The sequence below is a fragment of the Sphaeramia orbicularis genome, chromosome 11, assembly GCF_902148855.1.
Source record: "Sphaeramia orbicularis chromosome 11, fSphaOr1.1, whole genome shotgun sequence".
NCBI lineage: Eukaryota > Metazoa > Chordata > Actinopteri > Kurtiformes > Apogonidae > Sphaeramia > Sphaeramia orbicularis.
Genome location: NC_043967.1, coordinates 1,590,379 through 1,613,087, shown reverse-complemented (window position 1 = coordinate 1,613,087; position 22,709 = coordinate 1,590,379). Strand labels below are relative to the sequence as shown.

The 22,709-nt window shown below is 37.8% G+C and overlaps 1 protein-coding gene and 1 long non-coding RNA gene across 2 annotated transcripts; one reads left to right on the top strand and one right to left on the bottom strand.

Annotated features, from left to right (window-relative positions):
• Positions 1-1,767: 1,767 nt before the first annotated feature.
• LOC115428533 (uncharacterized) lies at positions 1,768-3,688 on the bottom strand. Its single transcript, XR_003936636.1, has 2 exons — positions 3,620-3,688; positions 1,768-2,707 (listed from the first exon to the last, which is right to left on the bottom strand). It is a non-coding gene; the product is annotated as an uncharacterized LOC115428533 (long non-coding RNA).
• A 1,091-nt stretch (positions 3,689-4,779) lies between these two features.
• On the top strand, positions 4,780-10,330 carry vps72a (vacuolar protein sorting 72 homolog a). The gene is made up of 6 exons (XM_030148067.1): positions 4,780-5,176; positions 7,113-7,265; positions 8,450-8,570; positions 8,658-8,834; positions 9,079-9,223; positions 9,452-10,330. Exons 1-6 carry the CDS (start codon positions 5,060-5,062, stop codon positions 9,840-9,842), a joined length of 1,104 nt encoding a protein of 367 aa, XP_030003927.1. The 5' UTR covers positions 4,780-5,059; the 3' UTR covers positions 9,843-10,330.
• Positions 10,331-22,709: the final 12,379 nt, after the last annotated feature.

Genomic DNA, 22,709 nt, shown 5'->3' with positions numbered 1-22,709 from the left:
CAAAATTTTCGGTTCGGTACGTTTTCGGTTTTCAAAGCCACGGTTCGGTTTTTTTCGGTTCGGTACGGGAAGAAAGAAAACCCCTCAAAATGTATTTCATACATTTGAATTTTTGAACATTTTCCCCCCAATTTTTGGACACAATAGAATATAGAAAAACAGGAATAATATAATTCTGCTGCTATAAATCAAATAGAAAATAAAATAAATTATTAATATTACTAAATGTATTTTAAACATTAGTATAACACTTTTCCCTGAAAGGTAGTTTTGAACAAACAACAAAAATCTAATCACAGTTCTGTCAATTCACAGTCTGCATAAAAATATCAACCAAAAAATTCTGCATGTAGTGCAACATTAATAGGAGGGTAAACTGATATTCTGTTTTAACAAACTGAAGAGCAACATTGACAACAAACTGAACCAAATTATTTATTTTAGGACAGAGAACAAACTGTTTAGGACACTTTGTGTACTCGTGTGCGCACACGCAAGGTGCGATTTGTCTGGGGGATGGTTTGTTTGTTTGTTTGTTTGTTTTTGGTCAGAGCCGGGGGGGTGCGGTCCGGTCCTTAACTAACGTAACTAACGCTGGCGTGAAACGAAAGTGAAACTTCATTTTTATATACTTTCAACGTCCAACTCCGAGTTCTATTCCTCTGGTATACAGCGTGCGTGAGAGAGAGAGAGACAGACTAGTGTGTTTTAGAACTACCGTAGTTCCCAGGGGCCACACAGCATTCGTCTTATCTCCGTCTCTTTCCTCGTTGTTGTCTTTCACCGGGACCTGAAGTGATCCCAAACTGGACTGTACTGATGGTGGAGGGTCTTCAGTCTCTTCCTTCCAGGTTCTCATCATATTTTTTTTTTTTTACCTTATATCAGCTGCTATTTCGTATTTCGGGTCAATGTATGCGTCCTTAAATATGTCCGTGTGAAACTTGCGCGTATTTAAAGTTCCGCATCAAACAATGTCTTTCGTTCCTTTTTCTTTTTCTCAACAGACTGTGCCGTTTCGGTACAGCTGTGTACCGAACCGAACAGGTGTGTACCGAAACGGTTCGGTACGTGTACCGTTACAGGCCTAATATATATATATATATATATATATATATATATATATATATAGTACAAAATCATTGTCATCATCATCATGTTTATGTACCAGTAATATAATTGTATAACCAGGCCGTAAACTCTTTTGTAGGTGCTTAAAATGGCCAGTGCTGGGATTTTTCTACGTAATCTTCACATCTTGTTTTAATATTAAAGATTAATTTTTGTAAATAATTTATAATAGACCATAAACTGTCTAGTTTATAAGTTTTTGGTGTGTAACTTTATTATGAAGTCATGTTTCTCAACAGATAAACTACTATATCCTTCAACTGATGAGTCTTGAGTTTTTCTTCTTCTTCAACCACTTCTTCGTCATCTCATCTCCACACCATAAAACCACACGTGCATTGCTTAGCTGGAAGAATATAGAGTGCTGTATGCATGTGGCAGGTAGTATAACCCCAAAAATACCAGTTTCAGTTGCAAGATGGGCAACTTTTGTAAAAAGTTCTTTGGAGTGGGTTGACCTTAATGCAAATGGAAGCCAAGTAGCAGCAATAGCTGCACAAAAATATGATTTTAAAAATAATATGTTTCCAAGTGTGCCAGCTAATGTTGGTTACCACCTAGAGTGCTATATGCAATATGCCAACAAAAGAAACATTGAAAGAGCTCAAAAGAGGAAAGAAAGGGCAGTGCAGCAGATTAAAGGTTTGTACAACATCATAGATTTTACTTTGGACAGCACGTTAAAATTTCTGATCATACAAATGCTATACAGTGGTGGAAAGTATTCATAACCTTTAAGTGAAAATACTGCACTATAAAAGAAAGTCTTGCATTGAAAACCATATTGAAGTTAAAGTGTAAATAAGAACAGGTCAAACATGAACATAGCCAAAGTCCAGAAAAGACCAAATAGAAGATATTTCGCTGATAGTTGGACATGGGTCTGAGTGTCACACAATACGAATGGCCAACAGTGGCACAGAGCTGGAGGTCTTACCACTGCCAGCACTGTTCACAACACAGGAGGAGGCAGACACTCAGCTGTTCCTTCACTGTGCTCATGCCTCACACTATAGCTCGAATATTATCATCAACAGTCTTGACACTGGGGAGGGGGCAAACAACTGCACCATTCATGTCCAGAGAATCCATAGCCATCTTGGTGATGACGCCTCTGATGCTCTGACTGGTCTCCACTGTTTCACTGGCTGTGATACAGTGAGTACTTTCCATGGTGTTAATAAAGTGAAGGCCATGAAAACACTGCTGTCTGAAAAAGAGCACTGTCACTTTAAAGAAGTTGGGAACATCTTTTCAACCAAGAAGAGAATTATATGAAGCAACTGAAGCATTTACATGTGCCCTCTATGACCTCAAAGGCGGTGGAGATGTCAACTATGCAAATGTTCACAAGTGGCAAGTGCACAGACAGAAGCCTGCCACCAAACAGGGATGCCTTATGGAAACCCCTGCAGTGGGCAAACTACCAGGCAGCCATATACAGGAGGTGCTACAGTCAGCCAGATATGCTCCCACCAATGGTCCATGGTTGGAAGATCGAGATAGACTTCTTTGGGATTTACTGGATGACACAATCCCCAGCTCCTGTTGGCATCTTGGAGCTTGTGTACTGCTCCTGTAAAAGAAACACAATGTGCGAAAGGGTACATGCAGAATCAATGGGCTACCATGCACAGACATGTGTCCTTGTTTAGACTGGGAGAACATTTCAAGCTAAGCCTATGTGTAGGCATGTTTTGTTTTTGGGTTTTTTTGCATTTCGGCAGTTAATCTTGTTATTGTTGTTATTTTTCTGTTTCTGTGATTTAAGTGACATTCAGTTGAGGTTAAATCTTGTATAAATATTATCTTTAACACTTGGATCTCTGTCTTGCCTGGTCACTTTTGGGTCTGATCACGCGGTAACACGTGGACACATTTGGTGTTCAACAGTTAATTTTTAAAACAAGCCAAATATAATTACAATGCTTTATTTAATGTATTTAATACTAACACAATGGTACTTTTCAACTTGTGATGGACCATACTGAAACTTCATCATTCAAAATTTGAATTTCTCAAAGTAATAGACAGTCTTTTGCATGTCTTTTAGTTAATTTAATGCAGCCTAGCAGAAGTGGAATTTTAAAAAGGATAACAGTTCCATGATATAGAGATCTTTAGCTACAAAATGAGCCCACGTGATAAATAATGTGTGCAAATTTACATTTTCATGTTAATGTTCACTTTCCCTTGATCGGACCCTTATATAACTGGGGATAAAACTAACTTTACTGTAATACAGTCTTGGGTTTCGTCTGGATTACAAACATGTCCATATTTTAATTCCAGAGACCTAAAAACCAAACACCGTAATTTACGTTCTAGTGTTACAGCATGCTATCATTACATTACACGACGTATAGTAGGCTATTTAAACACGATGAAAGTGCTTTGTGCGGGTGTACAGTAGTGACTACAAAGATTTAGCAGACTGAGTATTGCTATAACATGAAATTATAAATTTAAAAAGAAATTTCATCCTTACCAGCCAGCAGTGTCGTCGCTTCTGTATTTACTTCTGTATTTCCAAGCGTTTCCGTATTTACTTCCTATTTGGACGAATGTCATTGGCAGACTTCATGTCACATGACAATGGAACTTGCTGTTGATTGGTTTGTGGTATAGCACTTCATAGCGTTTGCCAGAGTAGTTCATCAAACATAAGTTTCGTTTATATAAAAACGTGATCGAATTGAGGCTGCCAACAAACGAAAATGTATTCAGAAAAGATAATAATAATAATAATAATAATAATAATAATAATAATAATAATAATAATAATAATAATAATAATAATATACTGTAGAAAAAATCAGCCACTCAATCATTGAGGATCGATCATTTCAAAAACAAAAGCAGATAGTGTCCTTCGGCCCACCGTCTAAATGTCACTTTTTCTGGCCAACCAGTTCATATGGTGTGTGCATTGAGCATAAATAAGCATATTGTACTGTTAATTAGACTTAGTACTAATAAATGCTATCTTAATAATTATTAATAAGACAAAATAAGATAATCTTATTATTATTATTATTATTATTATTATTATTATTATTATTATTATTATTGTTATTATTGTTATTATTATTATTAATAATAATAATAATACTTCAACTACTACTACTACTACTACTACTACTAATAATAATAATAATAATAATAATAAAAATAATAATAATAATAATAATTATTATTATTATTATTATTATTATTTATTGTTATTAATATTAATAATATTAATAATAATAATAATAATAATTATTATTATTATTATTATTATTATTATTATTATACTTCTACTACTACTACTACTACTACTACTACTACTACTAATAATAATAATAATAATAATAATAATAATAATAACAATGACCAAAAATCGTATGATTTATCACAGTGTCCACTGGGACGGTCATGCCTTGTTGCCATGGTAATATTAGAGTATATGCCAAAAACTAAACCTTGACAATATTTTGCAATTTTATCGTAATTTGACGTATAAATTCGAATGAATATTTATCTAAATTATATAATACAGCGATAAAAATGGCATTATATTTGTATGTAAGTTATAATCTTTTTTTATTTGATTCTGAAAGGAGCCTTTGTGTCATAACCCGGAAATAAATGTAATTTACCGGATGTGCTTTACAGTGAATGTAGCCGCTAGCCTTATGCTTTATTCATTGTGAGCAGTTTCTCATACATTAGTGTACGTTTTCGTGCGGTTACGTGACCATTTACATCTAGTTCACTTCTTATATCTAAGTGACACAAATATGGGCGTGAAGAAAAGCTGAACGTGGAGCGATAACTAAAAGGGGTCTCAAAATACCCCTTGTGTTAGCATTAGCTGTTAGCATACCGCTACTTAGATACCTTAACGCTGTGTGTCAGTTTTGCCGAGATATTAAAAAATACTACCATGAGTCTGGTAGTTGGACGTGAGCCCCGTAAAACTGCGGGTAACCGTATGTCGAAATTACTGGATGCTGAAGAAGAGGATGAATTCTACAAGACCACCTATGGAGGTTTCGACGATGTGAGTGACTAAAGTGAAAGAGCGGTAGTTAATCTGTTCCTCGTTTCGTGGTAGAGTTATGTGAACATACTTGTTTTACGCTATTTAAGGGTATCCAATGCATAACTGTAAAAGTAATCGGGGGGTAAGAAAATATTGGTTCAGCAATGTATTGCAGTATTTCATTTCATGATTCTGTATCGACATTAAAAAGTACTGTATTGATATTAAAAAGTACTGTATCGATATTTCTGGGTATTTATTCAAATGCAGATAGGGCAGAAGTTCATTTTTGTTTTTCTTTTTATGTAAAAAAAATTTTTGGGGAATCCTGCAAGCTCCTTTAATTATATGTCCACGTGGGTATTTTGCTGTGTTGTTTGTATGCTAACAAAGTAGTAATGTGATATTCACAGGTTATGTATGTGTTTCTGGTGTAATTCAATTTTTTCCAGGAACCGATCTTTTAAAAAAAGAACCAAAAAATCAGTATTGTGATATATCGCGATATATCATATTGTGACCCTAGTATTGTGATTTGTATTGTATCACCAGATTCTTGCCAATACACTGCCCTAAAAAGTAAGTCATTGTTTTCAATTGAGCAGGAGAAATTTTGGTACGAGTTTATTATTCCGCTGCAGTGATGGTTCTTACTCTCATAAACTATATACATATACAGGTTAATTAAACCAGGGGTTCCCAAAGTGGAGGTCGCGAGATGATTTTCAGGAACCTTTTGATGTGATCCTTGAGATGGTTATGACTGATTATGGGCAGTATTGTTGCACCTGTACTTTGAAGGAAGGATAGTGATATTGTGAGTTTCAAAGTGTGTAGGAAGTGCTTTTACTTTGAAAGAGCTAAAGTTTCATTAATATGGCATAAACAACAGCATGATTGCGACAAACAGGTACGGTGTTGTTCGGCCTACAGGTTTGACAAAATAGACATTAACCCCCCCCGAACCCCTGCATATAAAATAGAACACAGTGAGTAAAATGTCAAGTACCCACAATGCAATGCAGCATGTATGCCACTGTATCCTTACGTGGCTCCTGGGCCTGACTACCTGGATTAACTAAGCAAATAGTTCAGATCCTTCCATCGGTAATTATTGCAGTGGTTAATGATGTTTCAGCTGTGACAGGTTATTTAAATCTAAGTGATGCAGTAAGTAGCCTCTTACGTCTTTAGTGTCAAAAAAATTGGACAATGCCGGGAGTCATCAGGACTCATCAAATAATTCATGTAAAATGTAAAACTACAGTCTCCTGGAAGAACATAATGTATTTTTGCCAGGAGAATGGCAAATATGAATATGCATTTGCAGATGACTGGACATTAAATAAAGGATATTTCAAAGAACAGTGTTCATTGGCATAATTTACTTTAGTCCAAACATATTTGAAAATGGTGAAAACGTCTCATAAAATGTAGTATAGACTTAAATTTGGTGACTTATCGGACTTCTGGTCTCAGTTATGTGTTTTCATTTTGTGTTTCTATCTGTGGTACAACACTAAAAGTGTGGTCTGGCTAGGTGAGAGTATCTTAGGACTCGTATCAGTGTAGTTTGTGCCTTTGTTGTAATAATAAACATACCACGATTAACTTTGCAGTCTTCAGTGTCAGAGCTTTGTCAAGTGGTGTAAAAGAAGTATAAAAACAGTGATTTGAAAGTGGTACATAAATATAATGTCAGGTATTTTCGGATTTATCAGGCAGCACACAATGTAAGTTGCTTGTACTTTCTGGCCAACCTGCCTCATACTATACTATACTTTATATAGTGTAGTAAAATTCCATTACTGAGAAAAAACATTTGAAAAATGAGTGTTATTGTTGTTACTGATTGTCATGTATTTTCTACAGAATACTGATGTAAACATGGATACCTTTTAAAAATTTTATTCCACATATATTGCTTAGATGCTGTTTCTTGTCTCCCTTACAGGAATCAGGGGATGATGAATATCACGGAGAACATTCAGACACTGAGGATGAGGTGGACAGCGATTTTGACATCGATGAGGGTGATGAGCCGGACAGCGACCAGGAGGAAGATGCACCACGGAGAAAGGGTCGAGTCGTCACTAAAGCCTATAAGGTAGAAACAAATTTTTCAACTGCTATCATAGTTTGAACTGAATTAAGTCAGCATTATTAGTTAAGATTGTGTAATATAGGGTAAACACATATGTATTCATTATTAAGTACTACTTCCAGGTTATTGCAGCTGCTTCTAGTTTACATGGAGAAAGTTTTGGTTTGTCTCATATGCATATTGGTGGAAAAATCTACTATGTATCTCCTCTTTTGGATCATAATGATGTTTGCTTAAGATTCCTCTGAAGTACATGTGTTGTACGCAACAATAATAATAATAATACATCGGTTTTATATAGCACTTTTCTACGTACTCAAAGACGCAACAACATATAAGTTGAACACAAGTGATTTCCATCTGTTCATGCCCTCATACATTTAGTTGCCATGAGTAAACCATTTGTACATGCATATTTGTACATATGGCAGTTTGACCTAAATCACTTGCAGGTGAGCTATTGCCACAGAATTGGATATTGAGAGTGTACTGTATATAAACAATTGTCCAGAATATGTCCTTTCTTTGCCAGGCTTTCTTAACATATATGTGTGTCATATCATGTTCTGATATGGGATGCCAAGCCAAGTTAGGGGGAAATCTCTGAAAACATCAGACCAAATATTCCAGTAGGCTGCGCCTTAATGAACTGACCACAGATTTGAGTCTAAACAACTATATTATAACATGGAAAAAATGGTTAACATAATAATATGTTTTGGTGATTATAACCTATAGTGCAAGTTGAAGCTGCAGTTGTGCTAATAGTTATGAGCAAATACTAGCCTATATCTGCAGTGGAAATGCAGTGTGCTAATGCCAAAACCTGGGTAAGCTGAGTTAAGTCAAAATGAGTTGAACCGATACCATCAGTGGGAAAGGAGCATTAGTGTGTACTGGGAAAGACAGTGGCAAAGACAAGCTGTTTGTTTTACAGCATGTCTCATTTGTTTTGATGAGAGAACTGGATACAGGAAAGGGAGTGTACAAAGGTAAGAGACTGTTGAACCTCAGTAAGTAGGAAGCATTTGTGTGTTCATCACCCGATGTTCTCGACCAACTGCTTCCTGAGCTGTTAAAATGTTAACTAATTAATTTACTGAGACACTAGTTAATTAGAGTCCTTTGTTCATGTTTTTCATGAATATACTCTACATTCTAAAACAAATGCCTTTGTGTAATCTAAGGAACCTATAAAGGTGGCAAAGCCCAAACCCAAAAGACCCTCTGAGGAACAGAAGAAGACTGAGAAAGTCAAAGTGGAGCTCAAAAGGAGGATTCCACAGGAATTTCAAGATTTTGGAGAGAGTAAGACTGAAAAACCTCGGCTAGAAATACCTATAACATAGTGTGTATGTACGTCTTATAAATGGTTTGAACTAAACTCTTTTCTAGCTCGGAAGTCAGTCCGACAGTCCACAAGTGAGCATACTCGAAAAACTAACCTGCGCTTGCAAGAGCGGCAGGATGCCCCTCGGAGAAGACGAGGAGCTCACCGTGACCGGCCCCTCACCCAAGAGGAGCTGCTGGCTGAGGCCAAGATCACAGCCGAGATCAACATTCGCTCTTTAGGTATGAGCGTATTTAAAGCTTACAAACTATAAACCACAAACTATACATGTTTCTATGTGGTACTGTGACTGTTTTGTATTATATATTAGTAATTATTATGAGTTTTTTAGTTTGAGCTATAGGACAGTCGAATTTTCCTGATTACTCAAGTTCTCATCTCATAAAAAGCAATTTTATGAATCTTCACACAACAACAATATACAATGCTTGAAAAATGAATCCCTGTCATTGTTACTTTTTGTAGAGAATTATGAAAGGCTGGAGGCAGATAAGAAGAAACAAGTTCACAAAAAACGGCGTTTTGAAGGACCAACAATCCGTCACCATTCAGTCCTGATGCCCATTGTCTCTCACTCAGTATTAAAAGAAGAAAACGTTGATGTTGAAGGGTACGTATGACTCCCTGCAATAATGTTGGCTTTAGAAATCCCTTTGGAAAAACATTTTGCAAAGAGATATATGACAAAGTTCGCCTGAAGTAGCTGCAGGTGCTTAATTATATTTGACCCAGTAATAAACCATGAGTGAACCATCAACCTTAAAATAACAGTATATTGATGCAAAACTTTTATTTTATCTCACCACTCTTATTTTTTTATTTTTTATTTTTTTCAAAGGTTGGACCAGGACGTCCCTCAGACTGCACAAACAAATCCGACCACGCCTTCCCAGCAGCCCGCTGGAGGCCTGTGCTCCCGCACTTACATAACATTCAGTGACGACGAAGCTTTCGAGGCGGCCTTTCCCAACAGCGCACAGTCCAGCCTTCAGCTCCCTGTCCAGGAGATCTGTCCAGTCACCCACAAGGCCGCACTGTACCGTGACCCGGTCACCGACATACCTTATGCTAACACACGAGCCTTCCGCATCATCCGAGAAGCGTACCGTAAATATGTGGCCGCTCATGGATTTCCTAACACCTCTGGAGGGGCATCGGGACTTGACTCGTCAGCACCTAAGAGTGCTCGGCAGAAAATGGTCGTAAAGCAAGCTGCTGTGTCAACATAGAGAAACTTAATCAGGGATATTGGAAAAGTATTTAGGTTTCTTTTTTAAGTTCTTAGTTCAAGTAGAGTGCCATGACAAAAACTATCTGCCACCCTCTGCTTCTTCTACGTCTACTTTAATCTCATCCCAAGTGTCCTTGGCAGTGGACATATTCCATCCAAGTGGAGGTTTGAGCAGACAATGCAAAATTTGGATGTGGATGATTCGTTGTGTGAATATGGTCACTCCTATTGACAGGAAAAAGAATTACTTGACAACTCTCACAATAACAACATTCTTTGTTATGACATGTCTGCATACAGGTCATACGTTGACGAAGTAAAACTTGAATTGGACATTCAAAACAGGTCTTCATCTACACAGGAGCAGCTTTGAACTCTTTTCTCCTCGTTTTTCTTTCTAATAAAAAGACTTCACTGTTTAGATGTTTGGGCTTATTTTCTACAATTGTACATATTTCACAACAACAAATAAATATCTGGAACTTATTTCATATTAACAATGACTGGAACAATGAACTAAAGTCATGTAAGATGTTTTGTTAGCAAACAATTGTGTTTGAGTTTCCCAAATTTTATTTACTTCAAGACCCAAAATGAGAAGTTTGATCTCCCCATGCCCTGAACATGCAGTCATAATGAACTGCCATAATGCACAGGGTGTCCAGAAAGTCTCTTTACAATTTAACAATTTTATTACCAAAGCAAATGAATAGGCAAATCTTTGGATGTTATTCCAAAATGAAAAGTAGATATTGAAGGTTTTTGCCTTATTTAGTACACCTCTACAGGTACATCTAAAAAAAATTAGAATATCATGAAAAAGTTCAATATTTTTTGTCATTTCAGAAAGTGAAACCCATATATTGAACAGACTTTTCAGAAGCCTGACATTTCTGTTTAAAATATTTTTTAATGGATTTAATGCAATATTCTAATTTTCTGAGACACTGAATTTGGGTTTTCATTATCTGTAAGACACTATCATCAAAATTTTCCCAAAATAAGGCTTGAAATATTTCACTCTGTCTAATGAGTCTATATATGGGTTTCACTTTCTGAAATGAGGGACAAAAGATATTGAACTTTTTCATGATTTTCTAATTTTTTAAGATGTACCCGTATATGGGTACTATTAGTTGCACACAGTACATCAAGACGGTACTGGATTTGTTGCCGTGTTAGCTGTAGCGTAGCCTCATCAATGACATTATTGATCTTTAGCTTCAGGTCGTTTATGTCCTGTATATTTGTTCGATAGAAATTCAGGGGAGTGATAACTGGTGAACAAGGTGTTTAGGGAACTGGGCCACCCCTTCCAATCCACGGGTGTGGAAATGTTTGATTTAGGAACCCACCCACATGCAGTCCCTAATGTGGTGGTGCACCATCTACCTGGAAAATGATGGTTGGAGGTCATGTAGTTGTGATGCCACATATTCAGTCAAAAGGTCAAGGTAAATATTTGCAGTCATTGATCTCTTGTTGAAGAAAAATGGACCGATCATTCGATTGCACATGATCCCATAATGTGATTAAAAGTTTTGATTACCGCTGAGTACATAAAACAAATCTGATTAACATATCTCATTTATTGCTTTTGTAATCCTTCATTTTCTTTTTTTTTTTTCATTGTGAAGAGCCTTTGTGGACACCCTGTACATCTCATCCTGACTCCTGGCTCAAAACACTGCAGCAAATTAGATGAAATTAAAAAAACATATTTATTGAATTCATTTCATGATTGCAGGCCTCAAAAGTTTTGGAAAACAAATAATCCAAATTCATTCATTTATCATCTGAACCCACTTTATCCTCACTAGGGTAATCCAAATTCTAAATATTCAGGTTTAAATTAGCAGTCATTAATTCATTGGTAGGTGTTTTGTCCAGATGTGAAACTATAAATCCACATTGTTACAGAATTCAAACAAAGTAAATAGAACTCACAGACAGAACCACCTGGCCTTTTTTATTCACTTCATTCTCTCTCGATCCATATTCTTGTATTCTTGGTTTTGTTACCTTTTCACTCCCTGCATTCTCTGTTCCTTTGAGATGATATTTGGATGTCACATCTCATTGTAGCACCTGAATTCATATTGTAACTAGATTGTTGAATATTTTTAACCTGCTTTGAAGCTATTATAATGGATTAGTTTTTTCTCTTCATGGTTAATAACATAAAATTGTCTGTGCACCCGTCTCGATTGTCACAGCAAACAGCACAGCCTCTAGAGCTGTAAATGAGGTTTTCTATATTTATTTGGGAGGGTAAAAACATAGAACAGTGAATACTGCACAGATCTCAGTCACTAAGGCACCATTAACCCCTCATGTTGAACAACTCTGACTCCTCTGCGTAGCATCCTGTCATTTTTGGCTGTCCAGGCTGTGTTACATAAAGCCCTGCTGGGATACTGAAGAGTGTTAAGTGACTGTTCTACAACCCCAAAATCAGGAAAAATTGGAGCAGTATATACAATTAAAACTGAAATCAGTGATTTGTGATGTATATATGACTATTACTCTGAAAATGACACCATGGAAACTCATTTATTTTACTTAAATGTTATTTCCAACTGAACATTTATTTCCGTTTCATTCTTGTGAAGTATTTCTAAAACACAGGGACAGTGACACATTTAACACTTTTACAATTTATTTTTTCAACATATAACAGTTGTTCAGAGACTGAAGACACCACATGAAGTATTTCACTTTCATTTTGTCTCATTCTCTCTGCAAACAAGCCGTAGTGTGTTCAACAGTATGAAGTCTGTGTGACCACATTTGGTGTTTAGAAATGCTCCACACATTGTGTACAGGACAAGTGTGGACTGCATCAGACCAGTTCAGGACCACCACCCTTTTTCTTCTACTTACACCTTTGGAATGTCTTAACAACGCGGTTTTGTCTTGAATGGGTGTTGCTCCAAAATCTCTCAGTGCTTTATAGCATTAATGGAGCATCAGATCTTCACCTCCACCAGGAGGAGTTGTGATCACTTTGTTTGTTTGTTAGCAACTTTAGTGGAAAACTCTTCCACCCATCTTTCCCAAATCTTCCCCACAGATAGGCCTAGGCCCTGGGACCAACCCATTACATTTTGGGCCAAGTAGGCCAAAGTTCAAGGTCACAGCAAGGTCACAACATCTACAATGTTCCTATCTGTCATCATTGAGCAATTTTTGAAAATTCATAAAAAAAAATTCAAAACGACTCCGATTAGTCCAATTTGATCCACCCGTAGCTTAGAACAATATCTTGTATCTGGAACTAAACTGTCCACATCCACTGTGGAATGTGGACTCTGTGGACATTTACATTGAACATTGAAAATCCCATTTACCACACATTTTTCATTTACACATGTTTCTATCTGGTTTATATATGTTCCTATGTGGTTACCTGGTTATGTTTTTGCCAGGGTTTGTTTGTTGGTTGGTTGGTTGGTTGTTTAGTTAGTTAGCAAGATAACTCAAAAAGTTCTGGATGGATTTTCATGAAATTTTCATGAAATGTTGATACTGGCACAAAGAACAAATGATTCAATTTTGGTGGTGACTGGGGGGGGGGGGGGGATCTGTCTGGGCGGAGGTCTGCGCTCTCCGAGTGCTTTTCTAGTTTCTCTTTGCACTGACACAGCTCCAGACCACGTCAGACCCTTGGGTCACATAAAGTTCACATAACACCTCCTTTAAACTCAGTAAAGTTTGAACCAGCAGTTGTATTTGTAACTCTATATTGTTCTGCTTCTCAAGGGTTTTCCACAATAAGCCTCATCCATGTGGTTCTGTTTGGTCTAGACCAGTGGTTCTTAACCTTGTTGGAGGTACTGAACCCCACCAGTTTCATATGCACATTCACCGAACCCTTCTTTATTAAAAAATAAAATATGATTTTTTTCAAATTCAAGACACAGGTATATGTTTTACTGGTGCACAAAATGAACCGTGCATTAACATCACTGTGCTCAAAGAACAAAACCAATACAGTGCATGAACTCACAACAAATTACATACCTTTTCACAAAGACATGACCTTTTTTAATACTACCACACTGAAATAGTTTAAATTTTTAACCTTATGTATTCCAATAATGAACTTATTGTATTTATGCTATTTATCATTTTTAACATTTTAACACACACCCATCACCTAATTTCCATCAGGCTACAATAATAAGGAATATTTACTGCAAATCAGTGTGACTGACGGCTTTAGCGTAATACAATTTCTCCATCCGCGACGGTGCGTCAGTCGTCACATGATTGTAACTGACCAGTGCGGTGACCGAAAAAGTAAACAAACGCTACACATGGCTGCCTCCGTGGTTAACAGGAAGTAGTAAAAGTCATAACAACGATGTGGAAAATAGTCAAATAATTCATTGTCAGACGAGTGGAAGAGATTATAAACACTTCCGGATTGTGTTGTAGTGCTATAAGCAACAACAATACACCGCGTATATTGGATGTCAATCAGAGAAAGAGTCTCCGAAGCCGTTTGTTTACATACCTGTCCCGACACACACACCTGACTAATGAGTCGAGTGTGTGTCTTGACCTCCACCGAACCCCTGAGACTGACTCACCGAACCCCTAGGGTTCGATCGAACCCAGGTTAAGAACCACTGGTCTAGATGACTGAAGGTTCTAGAGGCGATGTCATCTGAGGGGTCAGAGGTCACAGTGTTCAGCTGAGGCTTGAATGCTTGCCTTTTATACACTGAACTTACATCCAGATTCCTTGAGTTTTGTTTTTTTTTGTTGTTGTTCTGCACCATAGAGGCTGAAACGTCCACACCCTTCCTGTTTTCTTACACATCTGATGACAAATTAGTGATCCTTGGTCCATCTTTGCTCCCAAATGACTAGACCTTTTCTGGAAGTCACTTGTGCACAGTTATGATTATAATCTTGTTTTCCAGGCTATTTCATTACTTTGACTGACTGGTACTTAACTACTCCTGTTCTGTATTTTTCTTAAATGTATTCAGGGGTGGACTGGGGAAAAAAAGCAGGCTGGGAATTTGTACCAGACCGGCTCTTTCTCCAGGGGCCATGGATGGGGTGGTAGCTGTCAACGGAAAAAAATGTCTTGTCCCACAAAAAATTTATAGTATTTAAGTTTATGTAACATAAATCAGCCCACAACAAAATAATTACAGTGTATGTTTGACACACAAACCCTACGTGATACACATGTGTAATTCTAACAGATGTGAATAGAACACCAAGTTCCCCCAAAAGCAATAATATTTTACCAAAACACATAATGGTGTCTCTGGAAAACCCTTGCATATATCCATGTGCACAAACACAACAAATGTTTAAGATTTTTAATGTAAGTATTTACAAGATGAATATGTCATACAATAATAAATAATACACATAAAAAATAGAAAAATAAAAACAATACACATAATCCTGAGCATACCATCACCTTACAGCAGGGGTGTCAAACTCCTTTTAGTTCAGGGTCCAGATTCAGCTAAATTTGATCCGAAATGGGCCGGACCAGTAAAATAATAACATAATAATATATAAATAATGTCACCTCCAAAATTTTCTCTTTGTTTTAGAGCAAAAAAAGTTTATTTACATTATGAAAAAGTTTACATCTACAAACTATCCTTTCAAAAGATGTGAATAACATGAACAAACTGAAAAAATAAGTGTAATTTTAACAATATTCTGCCTCAGTTTATCATTTCCACATGTACATTACAACTGACAGATCACAGTGGATCTACAAACACACAAAACATTTAATAACAGGTAGAATATTGTTAAAGTTGTACTTGCTTCTCGCATTTTTGGCAAAATTATACTGTATTTTAGTGTAAATACATGAAAATATTTACATTTACAAAGAGAAACATTTGGAGTTGTCATTATTTATACGTTATTACCTCTGCCAAGGAGGTTATGTTTTTGCCGGCGTTGGTTTGTCTGTCTGTCTGTCCATTTGTTTGCAAGATAACTGGCACAAGGAACAAATGATTAAATTTTGGTGGTGACCGGGGGGGGGGGCTGATCTGCCTTGGCGGAGGTCTGCGCTCTCTGAGTGCTTCTAGTTATGATAGTATTTTACTGAATCCTGCCCACTTTACATTGAACTGGTCTGAATGTGGAACCTGAACTAAAAGGACTGTTAATATCTTAGTGTAGTTTTGCATTTCACAAATTCATCCCAAGGGCCGGACTGGACCCTTTGGTGGGCCGGATTTGGCCCCCGGACCGCATGTTTGACACCTGTGCCTTACAGAGTTACTCATTTTTGCAGAAGCTCACTTTTCTCCACAACACCATCTATTGTCATTTTCTAGCATCTTCAGAACATCAGGCTGAGTACCTGCTACAGCTGATGAAGCAGCAAAGAACATTTCAGTCCAGTTATTTTTTGCCATTTGGCAGCATCTGCCACTATATTATATTATTATTTCCCCAACTCCTCTGCGTTTCTTCTCCATTTTTCATCTGTCCATCACGTGCCCAACGGATGGATTGAGACGATGAGTCCATGGCTCTCAGCTGTGACAGACTCAGACAGCCCATCCTCCAGGTGAAAGGGTTAAAGGGGTGTGACACACCCACATGGACCAAAGTTATCAGGCCTGTCACAGGTGAAACTAGCCTATAAAACACTGGAAACCATAGTAAAGGCTGGCTGCCGGTCCAACTGCACATATACTCACAATGTTGTGGGCCTTCTAGGCATTGGCTACAGCAGTTTTTACCTCCTCCAGGAGGTATTGTGATCACTTTGCTTTGTGTGTTTGTTTGCGTGTTTGTTTGTTTGTTTGCGTGTTTGTTTGTTTGTTTGTTTGTTTGTTAGCAACTTTAGGGGAAAACTATCACAACCATCTTCACCAAATCTTCCCCACAGATAGGCCTAGGCCCTGGGACCAACCCATTACATTTTGGGCCAAGTAGGCCAAAGTTCAAGGTCACAGCAAGGTCACAACATCTACAATTTTCCATCTGTCATCATTGAGCAATTTTCCAAAATTCATCAAAAATTCAAACGACTTTGATTAGCCTCCAATTTGATCCACCTGTAGCTTAGAACAATATCTTGTATCTGGAACAAAATTGTCCACATCCACTGTGGAATGTGGACTCTGTGGACATTTACATTTAACATTGAAAATCCCATTTACCACACATTTTTCATTTTAACTCAACAAATATTTATTGGAATTGAATATAATTGGACAGACACATGACTGGTACCAAGCTTCAACTTCTTCTGCTGTATGGAACAACCTGGAAACTGTTGAATTTAAGCAGAAATAGTCGATCCACACATGCACACTGTTCGGGGTACTTGGCGGAGGATTGCGTTCTCTGAACACTTGTTTTTTTTTGTTTTTTTTTTCCTCTCACTGGCTGCACCGGCTCGGCACAGTGGCCCACCAGGAAAACTCCCGTTACTCCTGATGGCCAGTCTGCCCCTGAATGTGCTGCAGCCGTAATGTGTATATTTAAAAATGACATGAAATTGACCAGATAAAACATAAAATATGTTGTGTCTACAGTGAAGTACAAGTCAAAGTACATTTTAATATCACCGCTTCCTTTTTTAAATTAGCATTTTCCGCACTGTCCCATCTTTCCCTGACTGCAGATTGTTGTTGAGGGTTAAACCATGCTCTGTTGCTTCATTTCGTCAATTGTCTAGTCCATATTTGGTCAAGAACATGATTGATGCCGATGACTGTATCATGGCTGACGGGTAAAGCTGACCTTGAATTCCTCTGGTGTTTCAGATATAAATGTGACGAGTGTGCCTTGAAGTCAGTTTAGCCCTCAGCAGATGGTTCGTGTAGAAATGTGACAGTACCTTTGCAGGAATGCTCCCAAAAAGTCTGGTTTGTCACTGCTGCCAAATGGATCATGTTTCATTCAAGCGGATTTTCTCATGCTGTTCCTGTAATGTCCTGATGATGTTGAGCAGAGCAGTCACCCATGTCTTGGTTGTGCCATAAGTAACCAAGCTGTTATGCAAAAAAAAAAAAAAAAAAAAAATAGAGGATATGATGTATTTGTGGCTCTACTTGTCAGATAATATGTTTTGCAGATTAATGGAAAAAAGAACTGTGGAAAATGGTCCTACATCAGACTGCAGGAAAAACTTGCAAAGATATTCTTCTTTGTCAAAATCATCTTTTAAATTGTTTCAGCTTTTTGTTAGACGTGTAAATGGATCTGCTTCTCTCACTGTCACTGTCACTGTGTACAGATGTAGGTAGACATTTAGTAGCGCATCTGAGACATTTTTCACCACTCATTAAGACAGACATGAATAATGACTTCAAATTACCATAAAGGAAAGAGGGAATGGCCTTAGGAGGCGGCCTTCAAAAACACTAAGGCTGTTAAAATGAGAGCCAGGCTAAAGATTGAACCTGCTTTCCATTTTCCGCCAATAATAATATGGAGAGTGCTGCTGAAGTGAAAAGCAGAGGTGGACTGACCATCTGGAAGTTTTCCTATTTGGGCTGTCCTGTGACTGAACCAAGGTTATTATCGTTAAAGAAAACTAATGAAATGACAAAAACTAGAATTGAAAAAACATTTTCGTTAACTGAAATAAATAAAAACTATAATTAAAAGAAATAAACGATAACTAACTGTAACTGTATTGTGTGCTTACAAAACTAATTAAAATGGATCAAAAATATGGATAAAATTCCCTTCGTTTTCATCTTTGTCAATGTCGGATTGATGTGAAAGCGATTTATTTCATTCTAGCAATTTTCTGTGCTGTCACCATACGACACTTGATGGTCCGTCACTTGTGTTCACTTGTGGTTTCCAGTCGTCTTCTGGTCCCCACTCTACCTGGAAACATGGAGACTAAAGTTGGGAGAAAGCAGCAGAGTCCTGTCTGGGATTTATTTGAATACAACGACAGAGAAGAAGAGAAAAGAGACGACTAAACTAAAATTAATACTAAACCTAAACTAAAATTAAGCATTTAGAAAAAAATCGGACCAATGGCCCTGTAGCTTACCGGCCAAATTAAAAGCTTTGGGAAATGTATCCAGATACCATTTACTATCATGCAGTTCTGTGTATTTATTATATTACAGAAATAGCTCATGTTTTGGTCATATTCCAATCAGATCTGTAAAAAATTCAAATTCCATCCTGATATCATAGATACTGATTTATTGGATCAAGCCACTTCCTATCTCTTAAAATGGGAACATTTTTCAAAGTCGCACCAAATCCAGAATCAGATCCGGATCCAAATAATTTCACTAACTTTTGTTGACACCATCATAAAGAAGCTGTATACCAAGTCTGAAGTCCATCGGAATTGTAGTTTCAGAGAAGATGAAATTTTCGTAATGGATGACAGACGACGACAGATGACAACAGACGACGACGACAGACGACGACAGACGATGACAGACGACGACAGACGACGACAGACGACGACAGACGACGACAGATGCCGCCGCTGGACGCCACATGACGACAATAGTTTACGGCCTGTTGGCCGGTAAGCTAAAAATGAAAACTAATAAAAACTAGCAAACCTGCTCTAAAAACGAATTAAAACAAACTGAATTAGAGAAAAAAAAGTCAAAACTAAATAAAACTAAACTAGAATGAAAAATCCAAAACTATTAGAACCTTGGAGTGAACTCATCTTTCACTGTATTTGTCATGTAGTTGGTTGACCGACAACTGATTGTACTTGGTATTAATCGTGGCATTCTGCACTGAAAAGATGTACATGGAAAAACACAGTGGAAATCCCCTCAGACTGATGTGACCAAATAGCACAAACTGTTTAATTTTTTTGTGGTACCAGGGTGAAAATTAATATTAGTTACGGTAACTAGGGTGACTGATGGTCAATTGTCGTACAAAGAATTGCACTTAATGATATAGTTGATCTGGTAACTTTATGCTACTTTTGAATTCACCTAAATGCAGTCTACTGATATAATTTTAAACATACAGTGAATAAAAAACAAAACAACTGAACCAGTGGCGGCTGCTCGTCTTTCAGACAAGGGAAGCTCATTGTCGGCTTACATAAAAAAAAGTCAAGTTATTTAAACATAAATTCGGCCCTCCGTTCCTTTTTAAGAAAATGGTCGTATCGTACCAAGTAAACAAGAAAACGTTGAAATTATCTTAAATTGAAACAAGGAAGTGTGTTTTATTTACAGTGCAAGAAATGAACAAGTCATTTCATAGTGGTTTGTCCCTCGATTTCACAGCAGAATGTGTGACGGTATTAAACTGAACTGTGTCAGTGAAGGAGCAGATCTGAAAACAGCTGTCAATCAAACAGGATTCAGCCTTTCGACTGATCCTCCAATCAGCATGTGGGATTCTGGCGTCCAGTCCAGCAGAGCTCCGCCCACAGCTCCATTCACCCCCAGAGACGCCCGGTGTCCAGGGGTGGAACAACATCGTGGCATTTATCCAATTACTGTCCAGTTTTGAGGCAATGAAAAAACCAGTTCTACTCAGTCCCATTGAAGTGCATGGACGCTGAGCGTCTACGGACAAATGCACTGAGCAGAGATGGAGGAGAAAACAGCGCAAAGGGAATGTATGAGAAGTGAACAACATCGAGTTCGTTGATTTGTGATAAAGCTGATTCTGAACGAACTCGTCTGTGAGATGAATGTGTTCTAACACATTTGGAGTCAATGAAATGTCAACACAACCGAACAGATTTAACCATTTAATTTTCGTAATTTTAGAGGAAGCCGGGCTTCCCTTGCAGTCTATGAGAAATTGCCACTGAACTGAACATTGTGGACATGATTTAATTTCAATATACAAACCCCATAACAGAAATATTCTACCAAAGATCTAAATATACCATCTGCTATGGCCAAAAAGGTCAGAATTCAAAAGTAAACAATATATCACTTAACTGTACAAAACTTATTATTGAAATATTGGACTGAGGGGTAAAATCCAAATAAACTTTAGTTCTACATTAAATTCATGGGAGAACAATGACCCACAACAAGATGTTGTTGAAAGAGCATCCATGAACATACACTGCCTGGTCCTAAAAATGATTAAATACACCATTTACCACTGCTGTTATTTGGACACACGTTCAGTTTGGATGTGACCAACTGAAACAACCCCTGATCATAACACTGCCCTCACAGGTTTGTGCTGTAGACACAAGGCATGATGGGTAATCACTTCATCCACCTCTCATCTCACCACCTCTTCAATCAATCAATCAATCAGTCAATCAAATCTTATTTATATAGTGCCAAATCATAACAGAAGTTATCTCATGACACTTTCCATCAGCAGCAGCCTCATGGACAGGAAGGCACCGGTGGGGGGATGGGTGTGTGTGTGTGTGTGTGTGTGTGTGTGTGTGTGTCGGGGGGGGGGGGGGGGGCGCACCATAAACCATTGGGTCCATGCTGCCAACCATGGGTGTGCTGGCAGAACAGCGCTGTCTGTCCAGGGTTAGGGGTATTGTCAGAGTCACCCCCCACCCTTTCAACAAACTGTTTTCCCTCCTGCCCTCAGGGAAACGCTTCAGGAGCCTGAGGTGCAAAACTGACAGATTTTTAAATAGTTTTTATCCAGCGGTCATAAGACTGCTCAACAAAAGGTGAGGGGGTGAAGTGCAATAAAGAATGTGCAATAATAGGTGCAATAGTGACCCCTCCATCGTGCAATATATATCTAGATATTTTTTGTTACCTGTACTAACGTATTTATTTATTTATTTTAGTGCAGTTTTTTAATATTTCATCATATATATGGGTTGTTTTTAGTTGGTGTTTTTAAAAATTTTTTCTGTGTTTTATTTCGTGCTGTGCATTTTGCAGTTTCATTCTGTAACAGCATCTGGGATGTTTTTACTGAATGACAATTCATAAATCTGAATCTGAATCTGATATAGAGCTGGTCGAAACTGTAAGATCCTTGCTACATAAAATGGTGGACTCAAATGCACGACTCCGAAAACTGAAGATTTTAACAAAAGTATTTTTTAAAAAATCGGACCAATGGCCCTGTAGTTTACCGGCTAAATGAAAAGCTTTGGGAAATGTATCCAGATGCCATTTATTCTCACCCAGTTCTGTGTATTTATTCTATTACAGAAATAGTCCATGTTTTGGTCATATTCCATCAGATCTGTAAAAAATTCAAATTCCAACTTGATATCATTGATACTGATTTACTGGATCAATTCACTTCCTATCTGTTATAATGGGAACATTTTTCAAAGTCGCACCAAATCCAGAATCAGATTTGGATTGAAATAATTTCAATCCCTTGTGTTGACATCATCATACAGAAGCTGTAGACCAAGTCTGAAGTCAATCAGAACTGGAGTTTGGGAGAAGAAGACGATTGAAATGTTTCCCCATAAGAGCCCATGTTTAATTTTCCGTAAGTTCCCGGATCCAGAAGAAGATCCTGATCAACATGTGGACATTATGTTTGGGTCATCTCCCCATCAGGGCTGGACTGGAGACATTTACACTGGATATCATTTATATTTACTGAGTTATTGCTCTCCGGGTCGGTGGGGAGTCTTTGCCCCAAGTGGAGGAGTTTAAGTATCTCGGGGTCTTGTTCACGAGTGAGGGAAGGATGGAGCGTGAGATTGACAGACGGATCGGTGCAGCGTCTGCAGTGATGCAGTCACTGTACCGGTCAGTTGTGGTAAAGAAGGAGCTGAGCCGAGAGGCGAAGCTCTCGATTTACCGGTCAATCTACGTTCCTCCCCTCACCTATGGTCATGAGCTTTGGGTCATGACCGAAAGGACAAGATCCCGGATACAAGCGGTCGAAATGAGTTTCCTCCATCGGGTGGCTGGGCGCACCCTTAGGGATAGGG